The sequence below is a fragment of the Schistocerca nitens genome, chromosome 5 (assembly GCF_023898315.1).
Source record: "Schistocerca nitens isolate TAMUIC-IGC-003100 chromosome 5, iqSchNite1.1, whole genome shotgun sequence".
Taxonomy (NCBI): domain Eukaryota; kingdom Metazoa; phylum Arthropoda; class Insecta; order Orthoptera; family Acrididae; genus Schistocerca; species Schistocerca nitens.
This window is the reverse complement of record NC_064618.1, coordinates 395,804,986-395,823,163: the sequence shown is the minus strand read 5'-3', so window position 1 is coordinate 395,823,163 and position 18,178 is coordinate 395,804,986. Positions and strand designations below refer to the sequence as shown.

The 18,178-nt window shown below is 44.9% G+C and overlaps 1 protein-coding gene across 1 annotated transcript in view; it reads right to left on the bottom strand.

The window, feature by feature from the left end:
• LOC126259606 (multiple epidermal growth factor-like domains protein 10) overlaps window positions 1-18,178 on the bottom strand; it is a 151,919-nt gene that overhangs the window by 75,912 nt on the left and 57,829 nt on the right. Inside the window, exons 5-6 of the mRNA XM_049956517.1 lie at window positions 10,811-10,975; window positions 3,154-3,300 (exon numbers count right to left, since the gene is read on the bottom strand). Coding sequence (XP_049812474.1) covers window positions 3,154-3,300; window positions 10,811-10,975 — 312 coding nt within the window. The remainder of the gene's footprint in view (window positions 1-3,153; window positions 3,301-10,810; window positions 10,976-18,178) is intronic.

Sequence of the window (18,178 nt, the reverse complement as noted above, 5' to 3'; positions counted from 1 at the left end):
ACAGTGTAGCGAACAGAAATCATGCTGTCGCTGGGTGTGCATTTTATATCTCTTGCGAACAGAACCCAGACTGTCGCCATGTTTTTTAATTGTCTGTCTATTACTTTTTTGCTTCCTGTGTATTTTATTAGCATCATCAACCCTGTGTTTTATGTTTTAAGCTCCAGAATTTTCTGCCATTTTACCTTTAAGTGACCGATTTTATTGCCAACTGTTATTATTTTTTATTATCTTCATCTTTTTAAAACAAATTCTGTAGGCTGAAGAGCGGCGTAATAAGCTGCTGCCAGCCCGCCCCCTTTAGGGGGAATCGAAACTCAATAAAGGAAAAAAAAACGAGTGGAACACAACCGCCTCTGCCTCCTGAAACTCCTGTCCGGTTGGACATGGGGTCTGCATCCTTCCACCATCCTTCACACCTACAAATCCTTGATCTGCCCCATCCTCTGTTATGCCAGCGTAGCTTGGATTTCCGTCCCTCCCCGGTTCTAAACAGCCCTCCAAATCCTCGAACGCCATGCGCTCCGCCTCACCTTCTGCATTCGCCTTCCGTCCCCCACGAGCATCCTCTACGACCTCATCCCCTTCCCCCACCTTCTCCTTTTCCTTGTACATATCCTCTGGTGTCTCCCTTCCTCTCCACCCCCAACCAGTTGCCGCGCCTTTACCGTTGTGTCCCACCCTCTCTCCATCTCCACACCCTCCATCTCCTTTCTCAACGCAATTTCCACCGTCTACCCCTCCCAGATAATGAGCTTCGCCCTGACATCTACCCTTCCTACCAACTCTAACCCCATCTTCCTGCCTCCCCCTCAGGGCTCCCTCTCCTCCCCCTCTCACCTCCTGAGCGGCTTCCCCCACTTACTCCCCCTCCCTCTCTTCTGCCCCCTTTCAGTATCTCTGCACTCCCTCCTGCCCTGTCTTCCCTCTTCATCTCCCACCTCAAGTGTCTCCTGGCTCTTAGTGTACCTGCTGACGCCCCTACTCTCTTCATCCCGCCGCTTCCCCTGCTGCCCCTTGCTCTCCCCTCCTTTTCCATCCTTTCTGACCTTTCCCTCGGCAAGTCCCACCTGGCAGTTTTGTTCTTCGTCCTGTGTGCTACAAGTGGGTTTTAAGTGTGTTGTTCTGGAGTGTTTTTAATACTGTGGCCGACTTTTAACCTGTGAATGTCGATTCAGTGTCTTCTCTGTGTTTTAAGAATCGCCAACGATGTTTTTTGACTTTCTGGTGACTTTTTTAACTGTCCCCCATGAACGTCTCCATGTCAGTCTATTTTTACCTCCATTTTCTCCCCTTACTCTGTTTTATGTTCCCCCTTTTTTACCTCCTTATGTATGTATTATTTTATTCTTGTTTTAGTTGTCATGTCACTCGGCTGAAGAGCGGCTGATTGTGCCGCTGACAGCCCTCCCCTGCCCATATGGGGCAGAGGAATAAAATCACAATAAAGAAAAAAATAAACGAGTGGAAGCAGTTATCGGTGAGAGCAGCGTAGCTTTTCTCACCTGATGATGGCGGCCAGGTGGACCGCTGAAATATTGTGCTTAGATGACAGTTTGATCTGGCTGGAAACCCGACAAGAATCCGATATACTAATGCGCCGGGAAAGTCTACACTCCTGGAAATTGAAATAAGAACACCGTGAATTCATTGTCCCAGGAAGGGGAAACTTTATTGACACATTCCTGGGGTCAGATACATCACATGATCACACTGACAGAACCACAGGCACATAGACACAGGCAACAGAGCATGCACAATGTCGGCACTAGTACAGTGTATATCCACCTTTCGCAGCAATGCAGGCTGCTATTCTCCCATGGAGACGATCGTAGAGATGCTGGATGTAGTCCTGTGGAACGGCTTGCCATGCCATTTCCACCTGGCGCCTCAGTTGGACCAGCGTTCGTGCTGGACGTGCAGACCGCGTGAGACGACGCTTCATCCAGTCCCAAACATGCTCAATGGGGGACAGATCCGGAGATCTTGCTGGCCAGGGTAGTTGACTTACACCTTCTAGAGCACGTTGGGTGGCACGGGATACATGCGGACGTGCATTGTCCTGTTGGAACAGCAAGTTCCCTTGCCGGTCTAGGAATGGTAGAACGATGGGTTCGATGACGGTTTGGATGTACCGTGCACTATTCAGTGTCCCCTCGACGATCACCAGTGGTGTACGGCCAGTGTAGGAGATCGCTCCCCACACCATGATGCCGGGTGTTGGCCTGTGTGCCTCGGTCGTATGCAGTCCTGATTGTGGCGCTCACTTGCACGGCGCCAAACACGCATACGACCATCATTGGCACCAAGGCAGAAGCGACTCTCATCGCTGAAGACGACACGTCTCCATTCGTCCCTCCATTCACGCCTGTCGCGACACCACTGGAGGCGGGCTGCACGATGTTGGGGCGTGAGCGGAAGACGGCCTAACGGTGTGCGGGACCGTAGCCCAGCTTCATGGAGACGGTTGCGAATGGTCCTCGCCGATACCCCAGGAGCAACAGTGTCCCTAATTTGCTGGGAAGTGGCGGTGCGGTCCCCTACGGCACTGCGTAGGATCCTACGGTCTTGGCGTGCATCCGTGCGTCGCTGCGGTCCGGTCCCAGGTCTACGGGCACGTGCACCTTCCGCCGACCACTGGCGACAACATCGACGTACTGTGGAGACCTCACGCCCCACGTGTTGAGCAATTCGGCGGTACGTCCACCCGGCCTCCCGCATGCCCACTATACGCCCTCGCTCAAAGTCCGTCAACTGCACATACGGTTCACGTCCACGCTGTCGCGGCATACTACCAGTGTTAAAGACTGCGATGGAGCTCCGTATGCCACGGCAAACTGGCTGACACTGACGGCGGCGGTGCACAAATGCTGCGCAGCTAGCGCCATTCGACGGCCAACACCGCGGTTCCTGGTGTGTCCGCTGTGCCGTGCGTGTGATCATTGCTTGTAGAGCCCTCTCGCAGTGTCCGGAGCAAGTATGGTGGGTCTGACACACCGGTGTCAATGTGTTCTTTTTTCCATTTCCAGGAGTGTAAATAGATACGATATGAAGCCATACTTTCGAGTACGTACCACTGTGTAAACATGCCTATCAAGTATGTATGGAATGAATCGCTATGCCGGCAATCACTACATTGTGAAAGAGACTCACCCAGTTTGCAGGCGCCGTCGCTGTCCCGGAAGAAGCCTGCTTTGCAGGCACAGGTTTCCAGCACGGAGCAAGTCTCCCCGAAGCCACACTGCGTGTCGTCGGAGCAGGTCGTATTGCCGCACGTCGAATTGCCGCACTGGATCAGGTCTGTAAATACGTTGTCAGTGTAAGCGTGGAAAGCGTACATTATGAATCCGCTACACTGAAAAAGAAGGTACTGTTTACAAAATGTTATGAAAAGAGAGACATAATAGTACGTGTTCCTTATAAAAATTCACTATGACTCAATGACAAAGACTTCACTGTACTGTAGAAAGCTAACCTCCTGTGTCTATTCAGTTATCTGTGGCATTTTCCATATTCTATGGTTTTAAAAAGCAAAAGCGATGTACATCTCACTTTTGTACTTCTTTCTATTGTATATTCCAGACGAGAAGGTTCTGTATATTTTGTTATCATAGTTACTAATGAAAAAAAAAAACTAAATGCTTAGACAACGCATTATACTTTATTAAACGTATTGTACTTAGGACCATGCTCAAATCATCCAAAACTTGTATTTTCACCCTGTAGCGTGACACTGTTTCAAATTTCAGTGTCCATCAATAGAGCCTGCAGTTGATGACGTTATCGACGTCCATTTAGTTTATTATTATAATCCAAATTTTTATTTGCATTGAAAACTAACAGAAACTTTTCTGCTCTCCAACAAAGACTTATGTGCCTGATGATTCTGTTTCATTAACAGGTATTTAACCAGTTCAAGGTACCAGACGAAGAAAAAGAATTTCATTTCTTATTGTCGTCAGTGTGATGTGACCTTATTTTGTGAACATTTTACTTCTGGTTCTAAAACATTCAAAAGCCCAAACCGGTCGGAACAAGGCAGCATTACATCCCGAACTACGTTTGTTTCAAGACAGTAGGCATTGATTTATATCAATGAGGCAAATTAAAAATTTGTGCTGGACAGGGATTCGAACCAAGGTTTTCTGCTTACAAACCAGATGCATTGACCACTACATCATGCAGACACATTGGTCAAATGGTTCAAATGGCTCTGAGCACTATGCGACTTAACATCTGAGGTCATCAGTACCCTAGAACTTAGAACTACTTAAACCTAACTAACCTAAGGACATCACACACATCCATGCCCGAGGCAGGATTCGAACCTGCGCCCGTAGCAGTCGCGACACATTGGTCAGCACACCTGCGCGGACTACCCTAGCACGCCTCTCGTTAGCCCGAAATTTATATCACACACTACTAATGTAGGCCGGCCAGAGTGGCCGAGTGGTTCTAGGCGCTACAGTCTGGAGCCGCGCGACCGTTACGATCGCAGGTTCGAATCCTGCCTAGGGAAAGGATATTTGTGATGTCCTTAGGTTAGTTAGGTTTAAGTAGTTCTAAGTTCTAGGGGACTGATGACCTCAGAAGTTAAGTCCCATAGTGCTCAGAGCCATTTGAACCATTTTTTGAACTGATGTAGTGAACCTGGTCATTAGCCTCATTAGCTCGGCATTTCGACAATTCCCGTAAGACTTCGAGCTTGGTGTGCATCTTCACTGGCCGTCTGTCTCGCTGATGTCATTACACTCTTTTTCCTACTCGGTAGATAAACTTCAGTCAAAGTACGGAAGAACTTGCTAAACGAGTTTGAAAGTATTCTTCAAAAAATTGAAGGAAGATAATAAACATGCTGCAAAGAAATACCCCAAATTAACAATGGAGTTACAAATGGTTCAAATGGCTCTGAGCACTATGGGACTTAACTTCTAAGGTCATCAGTCCCCTAGAACTTAGAACTACTTAAACCTAACTAACCTAAGGACATCACACACATCCATGCCCGAGGCAGGATTCGAACCTGCGACCGTAGCGGTCACGCGGTTCCAGAGTGAAGCGCCTAGAACCGCACGGCCACATCGGCCGGCGATGGAGTTACACAAGCAGTTGATAGGTTGTGTGATTAGGTCAGTTGATGACTACCCGGTGGATAGTGTATGTACGATAGGGTGGTAGGTTAACAGAGTTTTCAAAACTAAACTTCAGAATCCTCCGAAACAAAAGTTTTTGATTAATATGGTTCAAAATGGTTGAATTGGCTCTGAGCACTATGGGACTTAACTTCTGAGGTCATCAGTCCCCTAGAACGTAGAACTACTTAAACCTAACTAACCTAAGGACATCTCACACATCCATGCCCGAGGCAGAATTCGAACCTGCGACCGTAGCGGTCGCGCAGTTCCAGACTGTAGCGCCTAGAACCGCTCGGCCACCTCGGCCGGCTCGATTAATATATTTATTAGTTTTGACTTAGGACAATAGGGAAGCACCTATGAAGTGAAAAGCAATTGAAAAGTGTGTTACTACTTGACCACTGGAGACCCGTTCATTGGCAGTTACTGTAGTCCTATCGAAATCAGCTGCTATTTGACAGCGAACAGGGTGGAGCACTCCCGCCAGCAATACACTGTATTGCCACTTTTCCTGCCGTAGCATTGCACCTGTCAGTTGCCGGCTAGGAAACTTTTCCGGACGCCAAATTTCCACCTATTTTAAGAAAGAAAACAAAACTCTGATCCTAAACTAAATTAAGAACAGATTCAGAGACACTACAAAGAACTATATTATACGGGTGTTTCAGACTTTTACGTGAACTTCGTAACAGATGGAGACTTTATTTAAGAGGGGTAGAACGTCAAACGGGCCGACTTGGAGCAGGATAGGCACCACAGGACATTTTATTTTCTACTGTCTATACTTTTACAAATAAATTCATAAAACTTTGTGAGCATGACCGGGAAGGATTCAGCATTCATACTCATAGCAGTGGAAGTGCAAAAAACATTTTAGATATGAAATTCCATCATTTTTTCACTTACTATTGGATGCATTTGTTGCTATAGGTACATTTTTCTTCACAAGTAAGAGAGATTCTTTGATGAATTTTGCACAGCATACAAACCATACTTACAGGCGTATGAAACTCTATAATTTTCCAAATCTATTAAAAACTGTGGTAAAAAATAAGATAATTAACTACAAAATTTTTTTCTTCTAAACATAAGGTTTAAAACGTAACAGCTCTTTCATTTTTCCATAAATTAAATAGATTCTCGAGTTTCAGACACCTGTAAGTATGGGTTGTATGCAGTGCAAAATTCATCGAACAGTCTTCCTTACTTATGAAAAAAAGTGTACCTATAGCAACAAATGTAGCCAATAGTAAGTGAAAAAATTATTTTGTTATGTTTTTGAACTTCCGCTGCTACGAGTGTGAATCCTGAATCCTTCCTGGTCATACTGACAAAGTTTTATGAATTTATTTGTAAAAGTATAGACAGTAGAAAATAAAATGTCCTGTGGTGCCTCTCCTGCTCCAAGTCGGCGCGTTTGACGTCCTGCCCCGCTTAAATCGTCTTCCTATCGCCACGGGGAGAGGAGCGCTGTGGCAACTGTGTACAGGCGGAACCTGTTGCAACAACACCGCACTTTCGGATCTTAAACAAAAACCGGCAATTACGTTGATGGGAGGGGAATCTCAGCACCAGGAACAAGTTGTGCCACATAAACTAAAGGTGGTAGACGTGTTTCTACATCTGAAAGATGATGTCTGTTCAAATTTCTCGCCAGTCGCATATTAGTGGCGCTAGTAGTGCCACTATGAGGATGTAAACCAGGTTTACTTTAAATACACTTTGTAACGGTCGTGAACGTTGGTTAACTCTGATACTTTACATGGTGAGTTGATGTTAGTCAAGAGTGCCTTTAAGGTGCCAAAGTCGCTATTATCAACACCTCACTGAGTTTGAACGAGGCCGTGTTATAGGACTACGAGAAGCTGAATGTGGCTTCTACGGTATTGCAGAAAGACTTGGCAGGAATGTAGCCGCTGTACATGACTGCTGGCAGCGGTGGTTACAGGAATGTGCAATTGCAAGAAGTCCAGACCCTGGACGGCCACGTGACACTACCGTGAAGGAAGACCAGTGTGTTCGGCCCATATTTCTGGCGCATTGTACTGCTTCTGAAGCAGCAATCTGAGCAGTAGCTGACACCACTGTGACACAACGAAGTCTTAGACATCGGTTACATCAAGGACAGCTCCGTGGTATACCTCCATTCCACTGCATTCCGCTGGTCTCTAAGCACTATCTTTTGCGATTTCAATGGTGTCCAGCGTGAGCTCATATGAAAGCAGGGTGGAGACTTGTTGTGTTTTCTGACGCAGCTGGTTCTGTCTCGATTAGAGATGGGCAAAGTCATTCATCCTCGGGAACTAATTTACTAATGATCGCTCTTTTCTGGGAACCGTTCATTTTTACTCGTTCACCGTTCATTGTGTTTGGTATATGGTTCTTATGAAAAATTGAAAATTAGTAGCATAGGTGACTGAAGACGGAAGGCGCCAAGAGGGGGCACTTGTAGCCCCCCTGGAGTACTGAGTTTTTATTCATAACAGAATTCTCACACACTTGTAATTTTCGTGATTCTGCAAAACATCTCGTTTAGCCAACTGTAGCGTTATGTGGCTGATTGCAGTGAAATAATATAAGGTGGCGCACGATAAACCGGCCCCGAGTACAGACTGCTCGCCAATTACGATCGATTTGTTGACCGCTACGAGCAGAACAGATAAGCAAGTAATAATTAGACAGTGGAGAAATAACAAATAAGCTAATGCAAACAACTTCGAAACAATAGATGACGATTGGTAAGCGACAATGAGTAGTCTAGCACTCGGGGCCAGTTTTTCGTGCTCCACCCTGTGCCACTGAAATAATATTGTAGGAGTTTTCATATTCTCGATTACGAACAGCGGGCTTCATTCGGTTGTAAGTCTTTCTGCCTTCTATAGCAGTGAACACGCTCTTTTACCTTAGATCAAAATTAGACGGAAAATGGCCACTCGTGTGTGCCGTGCCGACGTCCTTTGCATGTGTAGTAACAAAAAAATCTTGCCTTTTTACAACTATTTCTTATGCTGTTTATCGAAATAGTGAAGTAAGCTGATACGCCGTTTTGTTACCTGAAGAGATGTATGTACTACATACAACGTAATTTTTATGTAATTTACGTAATTATAAAATACATTTTAATTACGGTCGCGGACGCTGATTAGAATACGAAAATAACCAGAAGTTCAGAGTTCAAAAAAGATTTGAAACAGATCTATATTGGGCGTGCGAAGCCAACGAAACAAACAACAACAACTCGATACTGAACTATGAGCAGTTGGCAGTGGAACTGCGACGAGTGACCACGCGAAGAAGGACGAGTCCGGCCGAGCGAGACCGAGACCGAGACAGACGGGAACGGGACCGAGGCTGGAACGAGACCGGCCGACGTGCCGTTCGGGAACGAAACCGACCGTTTCCCGTTCCCGGGAACTATAAGTAGAAAGCCGCGACCGAAGCGAACTATGAACGTTCCTTAGAATTCGTTCGTCTCTCATTCCGTTCATTTTAGTGACCCGTTCCTTTGGACCCGTTAGTTAGCGAACGACCCATCTCTAGTCTCGATGGCAGGGATGGCCGTGGAGTAGGAGGAGGCCAGTTCAGAGCCTCCGATCAACCTGTCCACGTGCTAGACACATTCGATCTACCTGGAGTTATTGTCTGGAACACGATTTCGTATGGTTGCAGGAGCATTCTCATGATTATTTCATACACCCTGACTGCAAATTTGTACAGCAGTCTGGTGATTCGACCTGTTGCACTGCCTTTCATGAACAGCATTCCAGTGAGTGTTTCCAGCAGGATAACGCTCGCTCACATACCGCTGTTGTAACCCAACACTCTCTGCAGTATGTCGACATATTGGGTTGGCCTGCTCGATCACTATATCTGTCTCCAACCGCGCACATGTGGGACGTTACCAGACGACAACTCCAGCGTCAACCGCTACCAGAATTAACTTACACGTTTGCATCCCTGCATTTAACATTTTAGTGGTGATACCGGTTATTAATGTACCAGCATTTCATTTTTGCAATGCCCTAGCTCACGCTTACACTAACCTGTCATCTTGCAATGTTAATGACTTAAATATGTTACCTAGACAAATATATTCCCGAAATTTCATTACTTTATACTAATTATTTTTTGGTGTCATTGTAAATTATGTTAGTAGAGGAGAGAGGAAAAAATGGAGCACAGACTAGACTGGAAAGGAAGTCGTAACTATGACATTAATGTAAGTAAAATGCTGATGGTGGGACGCTTAGTCAGGATATTGTGGTGTCGGTTGACCGAACTCAGTGTTCAGTATGAGATTTTCACTCTGCAGCGGAGTGTGCGCTGATAAGAAACTTCCTGGCAGATTAAAACTGGCCGGCCGAAGTGGCCGTGCGGTTAAAGGCGCTGCAGTCTGGAACCGCAAGACCGCTACGGTCGCAGGTTCGAATCCTGCCTCGGGCATGGATGTTTGTGATGTCCTTAGGTTAGTTAGGTTTAACTAGTTCTAAGTTCTAGGGGACTAATGACCTCAGCAGTTGAGTCCCATAGTGCTCAGAGCCATTTGAACCATTTGAGATTAAAACTGTGTGCCGGACCGAGACTCGAACTCGGGAGAGCTTCTGTAAAGTTTGGAAGGTAGGAGACGAGGTACTGGCAGAAGTAAAGCTGTGAGGACGGCGCGTGAGTCGTGCTTGGGTAGCTCAGTTTATGCCGGAGCGGTAGCTCAGCGTGTTCGGTCAGAGGGTTAGCTGCCCTCTGTAATAATAATAATAAAAAAAACTGAATTAATTGGTCAACGACGAACATAAACGGGTATCTCGCGACGTCCGCACCGAACAAATACAACGAACGAAAACGAACAAAATGAGATTAAAAAAAAAGTTTTTAGAGCGCTTGCCCGCGAAAGGCAAAGGTCCCGAGTTCGAGTCTCAGTCCGGCACACAGTTTTAATCTGCCAGGAAGTTTCAGTGTTCAAAGCTCAGTCAACCGTGGACACCACAAGATCCTGAAGAAGATCCCACAGAGGGGTCGAAACGTCATTCGTGTAGAAGAAATGACACGGCCTAACGCCCCAAAAGAGTTTACGATCGGTGACAACGACCACGAAAACTTGGACACTTACCTAATAATCAGCTTACTTACTTACTCTTTTCCGTATGTCTTTGTTTTCATTTGACTGCCCCTTATCACTAAATTTTATAAAACCGTATAACTAATATCGTAGTGGTAGGTAGTTTAAAAACTATTCAAAAGAGAAGTTAGGACCATTTCAGCATGAATGTTGACGGATTTGCTTGACCCACGAGCGAATGTCACCGAGAAGCAGACGGTAGCAGATGCTTGAATACAGACTACAACTGTGCACGAAGAACCAAATTTTAAAATTAGGAATCCCATACACATCACTGCAGCAGGGGCCAGAACGTCACGATTGGAGTATTTTCAGAGTGCACAGTTATTTAAACTATCATTCTTTACACGTTCCATAGGCGGAACGGAAAGAGCGCTAACACGTAATAGAATTGGAAGTACCCTTTGCAGTGCAAAGCACAGGATTGGAACCCAGTATGATCAGTTCCCGCGAAAGGCAAGATTCCGGGCGGTTCGAGTCCCGGTCCAACACACAGCATTAGTCTGTTAGGAAGTTTCAAACCAAAGTAAGTAGCAAAATTATTGTAGCGTGCTGTACTTACTGGGAATGTTTTCGTCGTCCTCTCTGCTCTCTACATAAGCGCTGGCAATCACCATTCCTCTGGAGGCTGCGGCTCTACTGCTCGTGGTGCAGACGTTCTCGATGCACGACAGCGACGTGTCAGTGTGGCTGCAGTCCTCGTCGTAGTCGCAAGAGTCGCCCGCGCCTGCGTCACAAAAAGACACACAGGAGCAGCCGTCAAGGTCGCGCTTTCAGAAATGAAACGATCTAAAGCAGCTTCTCTACACCTAAAGTAATACTCAGCAGAAGTATGGACGCGCAACGCAATGTTTCCTATGACTTGTATTAACTTTGGTTTCCTTTCAATCCATATTCAGTGCTCACTAGTCTGTTCATCCCATTCAATAGGCCCTGTAATTTTGTAGAAATGTCGTCGCTGTATCGTTTCATCCTGACTTTTAATCTCGTTACTCATTCTTTCCTTTATTTCCGTGTTTCTTCGCTGGACAGGTTAAATAGCAATGTTGAAAGGTTGCATTTTTGTCTAACACTCTTTTTAATCCGAGCACTGCTCTCTTTTACCTTCATTGCTATTGTTCTTTTTGCTTGTTGTTCATATTGTGTCTTAACCGCCTTACCTTATAGTAGTGATTGCCAATATTTTTGCAACTATTGCCCCTAAGTGAAATTAGGTATTAGTCAGTACCCAAGCCTCCTCCCTCTTTCCCACAGTCATCATCAAAATTAGCTCCGGAATAAAATTTAGAACGAAAAAGAATTATCTTCGCACACTTTTATTTTAAAATTATCTATACCAGGCGAACTTCGTTCCATCTCTGAAAATCTTTATATGTTATAGATGATCCGGCAAACGTTGTTTTGCCATATAAATTATCTCTAGTCTATAAAAATAATGTATACGTGTAACACAACGTATACTTGTAACAGAATAGCCGTTGTTGGAGGGAGCTCGTGACACAAACAATAATAATGGCCGAAAACTGTGTATGGAGTGAGAAAGGGCTTAGAGGGAAGTCCGGCAGTATCGGCCACTATTAGTTCTAGCGTTTCTACGGTAGATCGCGCGGTTTTAACAATTGCAGCCGATACACGGCTCGTCCATGAACATACAAACATAGCGGCAATTTCGTGTCGAAACGTGTTCGCCAGCATTATGAAAAAGGCCAAGCGCACACGCCTCGATTTTTATCGTACGTAAAAATATTGTACGATTAAATTCTTTTAGAGGAACAAAGGGGAACATACGAACATCTTTGTTCCACTAAAAGAATTTGATCGTACGATGTATTAGCGTACGATAAAAATCAATGCGTGTGCGCTAGGCCTAAATGTCGGTTTGGCGAATGACTCGTGCTAGCTAGTTAAACTTCTCTTTCTAGGTAGGTCGATTCAAAGAGGCATATTCGAGTCGTTGGTTTTGGTACGTTTTCTTCAATTACGTGTCTATCGAATAGTGAAAGACTATCACCGGTAGACACCTGGCAGGGATAACTGATCATGTGATAATTGATCAGTTTTCGACCGGGGCTTGACCACCCTTATCACTTAGGGGTATGAAAAATAGATTACGACCGATTCTCAGACGTACCGAATATACGTGTAAAATTTCATCAAACTCGATCGAGCCGTTGATCAAGTGATAATTGATCAGATATGAACCGGGGTTGAAAATTTTTAAATTACTAAAATCGCTGTTAATAAATAGCGGTTGGTGGTAGAAGGGTGAAAATTTAGGGTTGGGTGTATTTTGTAATTCCATATAATAAAAAAGTAAAAATAAAAAGTTCTGTCGAAAACATAAGAAAAATAGATTGCGACCGATTCTCAGACCTACCGAATATACATGTAAAATTTCATCAGAATCGATTGACCTGTTTCGGAGCAGTATGGCAACTAACACTGTGACACGAGAATTTTATATATAAAGATGACGAAAGGTAAATGTTATTTAGTTTTCGTAGGTGAGTAATGAGCCAGTGAGACTGTTGGTACTACTAATTTCTAACAATCTTTTATTATAGCATGATGAAGCCACTCTACGTGGAGAGCGAGTACTATCTACCTACAACTCTTGCTCAGGAAAGAAAGTTAATATCCACGCTGAGGGCAGACAGTTGGTACAAAACATGCTTCCTCTGCACTATTCCTCTCTCTAGCGACAGTGCTTCACCCACATCTTGCAGATCTCCCCCCCCCCCCACTCCCCACCCCCACCCTTCTATCCCATTGAAATTAACCAAGTTAAAATCGTACACTATACTTATAGTTTGTAAATCACTTGAATGCTGAACTCTTTGCCTCAAACTGGAAGTAAATTAAAGACTTCAGTCTGCTAGTGCTTTGTGTCTAATCTCTGACACTAGTAATAATAGCAATCGTTGTAATAATAGTAATATTTATAGTAATAATAACAACAACAATTTTGGTTCTCTGTGGGTCTAAAGCGTCTAAAATCTTAACAAAAGATAACACGGTCCATTGTAGGCTGTGTATTAATGATCTTTATTTAATTTGTACGAATAGCTGATTTCGACTTTATACTACTTTCAAGTACATGCGTGACATTCACTTTTGTACTTCACGTTTTATGTTGTGTAAAGTATTGGATTCGTCACACACACACACACACACACACACACACACACGTGATCGGGCCAAATATCTCACGAAATAAGAGTCAAACGAAAAAACTACAAAGAACGAAACTTGTCTAGCTTGAAGGGGGAAAGCAGATGGCGCTAATGTTTGCCGGCTAGATGGACCTGCCATAGGTCAAACGGATATCAACTGCGTTATTACATAGTCGTGTAGTACGTAAAGAAATATGAATGTTTTAGTTGACCACTTTTTTCGCTTTGTGATAGATGGCGCTGTAATAGTCACAACTAACCTAAGGACATCACACACAGCCATGCCCGAGGCAGGATTTGAACCTGCGCCCGTAGCGGTCGTGCGGTTCCAGACTGAAGCGCCTAGAACCGCTCGGCCACACCGGCCGGCTCATAAATTCTCCAGATCATTATTTACGCCATCTTATGTCGCATAATAGTAATTGTACGAGTAACTACGAGTACAGCAGACCGACAGCTACTTGATCAGAGCTCAACTCTACAGATAAATCTGTACGGGTAGCCGTGCAAGTCATGGAAGGGCAATTTAGTGTCATCAACGAACAGTTGTGCTACGCTATAACTACAGATAACGCTAGGGAGGAAGTTACTAGCTCCTATGGATCTACCAATAGGATCTGGCCTGAATGAAGAACAATGATAGCCGTTCAGAGCCAACTTTCGATTGCTTTCAAATACAGAGTGGAGAAAAGACAGACCAAGCAGCTCATGGTGAAACACCTTATTAACAACGAGGATCTTCCACCATTTAGAGTGTTGCCAGCTGACTGACAGAGAACCCAGGAAGAAGTGGTAACAATGATGCAAGATGACGAGAGTCAACCTACAGACAGTTGTTTCTCCTGTCCTGTGGGCCTTGTGAAGAAGGCGTACGACCCTTCTGCGTCGACTACCGACGACTGAACGAAATCACGAAGAACGATGTCTCTCCATTGTCATGCACTGATGACGTTCTCGAATGTTTGAGAAAAGCAAAATATTTCTCAACTACGGACATGCAGACGGGCTACTGGATAATTGATGTTTATGAGGCTGACAGGGTAAACACTGAATTCATAAATCCTGAGCGTATCTACAAGTTCGAAGTCATGCCGTTTGGCCTGTGTAATAATACAGCCACATTCGAATATATGACGGTCAGCCTACTACATCAACTTAAATGGACGACGTGTTTTTGTTATATCGATTTTACAAAGACATTCAAAGAACGAAATGCCGGGATCGTTCCTTTGCAAGGGCACGGCCGATTTCCTTCCCCATCCTTCCCTAATCCGAGCTTGTGTTACGTCTGTAACGACCTCGCTGTCGACGGGACGTTAAACAGTAATCTCCTCCTCCGCCTGTGTGTGAAAAATTGCCTCTTCGCCGCCCACTAAATAAATATCTTGGGGCATCTAGTGAATGGCGATGTAGTCCGTCGCAGTCCAGAAGAAATTAGAGCAGTCACAAATTTTCCGACTCCGTGGCGCATTCGTGTGAGAAGTTTTCTCGGAATGTGCTGTTACTACTAACGATTTATAATCTGTCCCAAGGGACTTCTTTTGGAAGAACTGCTGCAGCGAGACGCCAAATATCCCTCGAATGAGGTACAACAAAGTTATTTCCTGGTCCTTAAGGAGGAGCTATGTAAGTGAAACGTGGACGATACATAGCTGAGACAAGAAGAGAATAGAAGCTTTCGAAATGTGCTGCTACAGAAGAATGCTGAAGATTAGATGGGTAGATCACACAACTAATGAGGAGGTATTGAATAGAATTGGGGAGAAGAAAAATTTGTGGCGCAACTTGACTAGAAGAAGGAATCGCTTGGTAGGACATATTCTGAGGCATCAAGGGATCACCAATTTCGTATTGGTGAGCAGCATGGAGGGTAAAAATCGTATAGGCAGACCAAGAGATGAATACACTAAACAGATTCAAAAGGATGTAGGTTGCAGTAGGTACTGGGAGATGAAAAAGCTTGCACAGGACAGAATAGCATGGAGAGCTGCATCAAACCCGTTTCTGGACTGAAGATCGCAACAACAACAAGGAGGAGCTAACTCATTCGCTGCCCTAGCATTGTATGAAGTGATGCTGAGACAGAACTTCACCCCGTGCATTTATACGTGCAGTTCTCTTGCAGATACAGGAAGGTGTTGAAAATGCAATAGCTTATACTTTCGAGTACTTCCGATGTCCGAGATGAACTACTCTACAACCGAGAAAGATACCCCTGCAGTTCTGTGGTCAATCGACAAGTTCCGGCTGTATTTATTTGGCAAGCTGATGTGACGGCTCATCTTTGTCTATGCTGGCTATTAGTCTGAAGGGTCCATCAGATCGACTGACGGGACTGGTCCTGAAGCTTCCGTCCTGAAGCCAAATAGAAAACCGGGCACGTATGCACTGTTGCATTTAAAAAAATCCTTTGGCAGTACACCGGAGTATAAAAGAAATCTCAATTATTGCTGCATAAAATGACATTGCTGCTGAACAGAAAGAAGATTCAACACTATTGAAAATCGTAGAAGTCTTGAGGAAGGCGGAACAGACTAAAGGAGAATTTCAATTAATGAACGGAACTTTGTATGAGAGGAACTATGACACAATGGGGTGCCCGTCTACGGTCAGCTATCCTGATGTTCTTTCACGATGTAGATAGTGACACTCGTATACAATACAGCGAAGCAAGACACGCTGTTCTTTCTGTTCCGTGGACGCTAGGCTAAAACGGCAATGGATACACTGTTCTCGTTTTAACTGGACGACACTTGGGATGACTACCTGAGACATCTCATCACCAGGACTGAAAAACAAGGCAGCTGACTCGCATACGAACGCTGGATGCCCAGGAGAAATATCGACAGCACTACAGTGTAACGCTAAGAAAAGGTAGGCGACATACAGCCCATAAGAGTTTTTATGGATTTTTACACCTGTGTGGAATGTGGAGCAGTTGGAAAAGTTACTGAAAAACTGCTGTGGGCCATATCGTAATCTTAGACACTTGTTGGATGTCGCATACCAGTTAGATTAGCATGATCCCTCACTCAAAAGACAAAAGTGTAGAGGCGTCGTTCACATATTCCGTACGAAGAAAGCCCTACTACCATATAATCCTGTGGCACAGATCGACATGGGGGCTTCTCGATGAAGGAAAGTGAAGACCCGCTCGACGATCTCAAAGCTTCGTTTGGAGAGGCCATCCTCGAAGCTTATCACAACGAAAACGACGGGAAAACACGACCACAGAGCGAGTCTCCACCTGAACTGCAGTACAGGAGACCACTGACAAGTTCTAGATCCAGGGTGCTGTAGTTGGCTCCAGTGGCTGAAATAGTGTATCGCTGTTTCTTCATGCCTAGTGATTAGCATCGCTGGTTGGCGCGCTGCCGGTCAGCAACAGTTATTATTAAGTTTATACCATTTCTGGAAGATTTTGGACATTTATTATTTTTCTAAATATTTTATACCTATAGTTTTGTGGACTCTCTGTATAATTCAGATGTGCACCGTCACTCATCACCACTGTGTCGCTGTCATGCTTGCCCTAAATGCAGACCACTTCCATGGTGCGTTGAGGGTTTTCCATACCCTTCAACTTGTGCACAATCGCTGTCTTGTACATAATAGTTTCCTGTACTCAGGGAATGAATGTTGGGGAGCAGATGCAAAAATTCTGCATCACCGTCCTGGACAAGGTCCTAGGTTTGGCAGGGCTTCCCTTTGACCCGTTATGAAGTATCAGGTGTGTATATGTGTTGTGTGCACGACTGTGATGTTGTAACATATTGATTATTCTTTGCTACTATAGTGTTATCGTGAAGCTGTGAGAAAGGAGGACAGGCACTCCAATTCGCGGAAGCAGAGACGATGCTGAGGGCAGACGAAACTAGGAGGGATATTGTTACATGAAGTAAACAGTAAGGGGAGGGCCTTGCGAAAATGCAGACGCCCCCAGACGCGGCCCCAGGGCGCTAGTTACTCTTCAAGGAATTAACATGTAACATCATATGTCGTCTAGACGCTGTAGTAGGTTGAAACCGTAGAACTTTGTAGCCAACAGGCACGTATTAGCGATAAAGCCAGCTTGATACCAGCCCTGAGAACAGAAACGTCAGTAGGCTCACAAGAGTTAGAAAGAGAGCGAAAACGCCAAAAAAATGTTGACCTAGCAGTCCCTACTCCGAGGAGCCCTAGGGGCGAGGCTAAATGACGTATAACAATAATGATGCAAGCCTTATTTGGCAGAGCAGTTACGTTTAGCTTTCAGCTGAACAATGTTGATACGAAATACGGACCCAGTTAGCGCAACTGCATTAACATCCCCGCCTTAGGAGCAGTAGAGGGGACCTAACTAAACCGTGATTGGCAGGCGCCTGCAACAGACCTACGGGCTTGGCTGGGTGGCTTTAAGTGGGAAGAACAGTGCCCCCACGCGACTCCTTAAAACACCTAGGTTCCGCACTTTGGCGGAGTTCTCAGTCAAATGATCTGGCCGCCGAATCAGCGTCCGTCGACTCCAGCCTCGGTCCAGCTCACCGTAAGTCTGCTCTCTCACTTGGAGTGCCTCAGTGAACAGTGTCACATTCAGTATGTTTTGTTTTGCAACTAAGTTGTTGGCTTAATATGCTGCTAGTGTCTGCTACTGTGGTTAGCATCCACTCCTGGGACTTCTTCAGTGGCTTCTGTTGTAACAGTGTTATTCATGCATTTTCTAACACTAGAACTAGCCTCCAGTGTATTAGTTAGTCCTGTATGGAATAAACAACTAA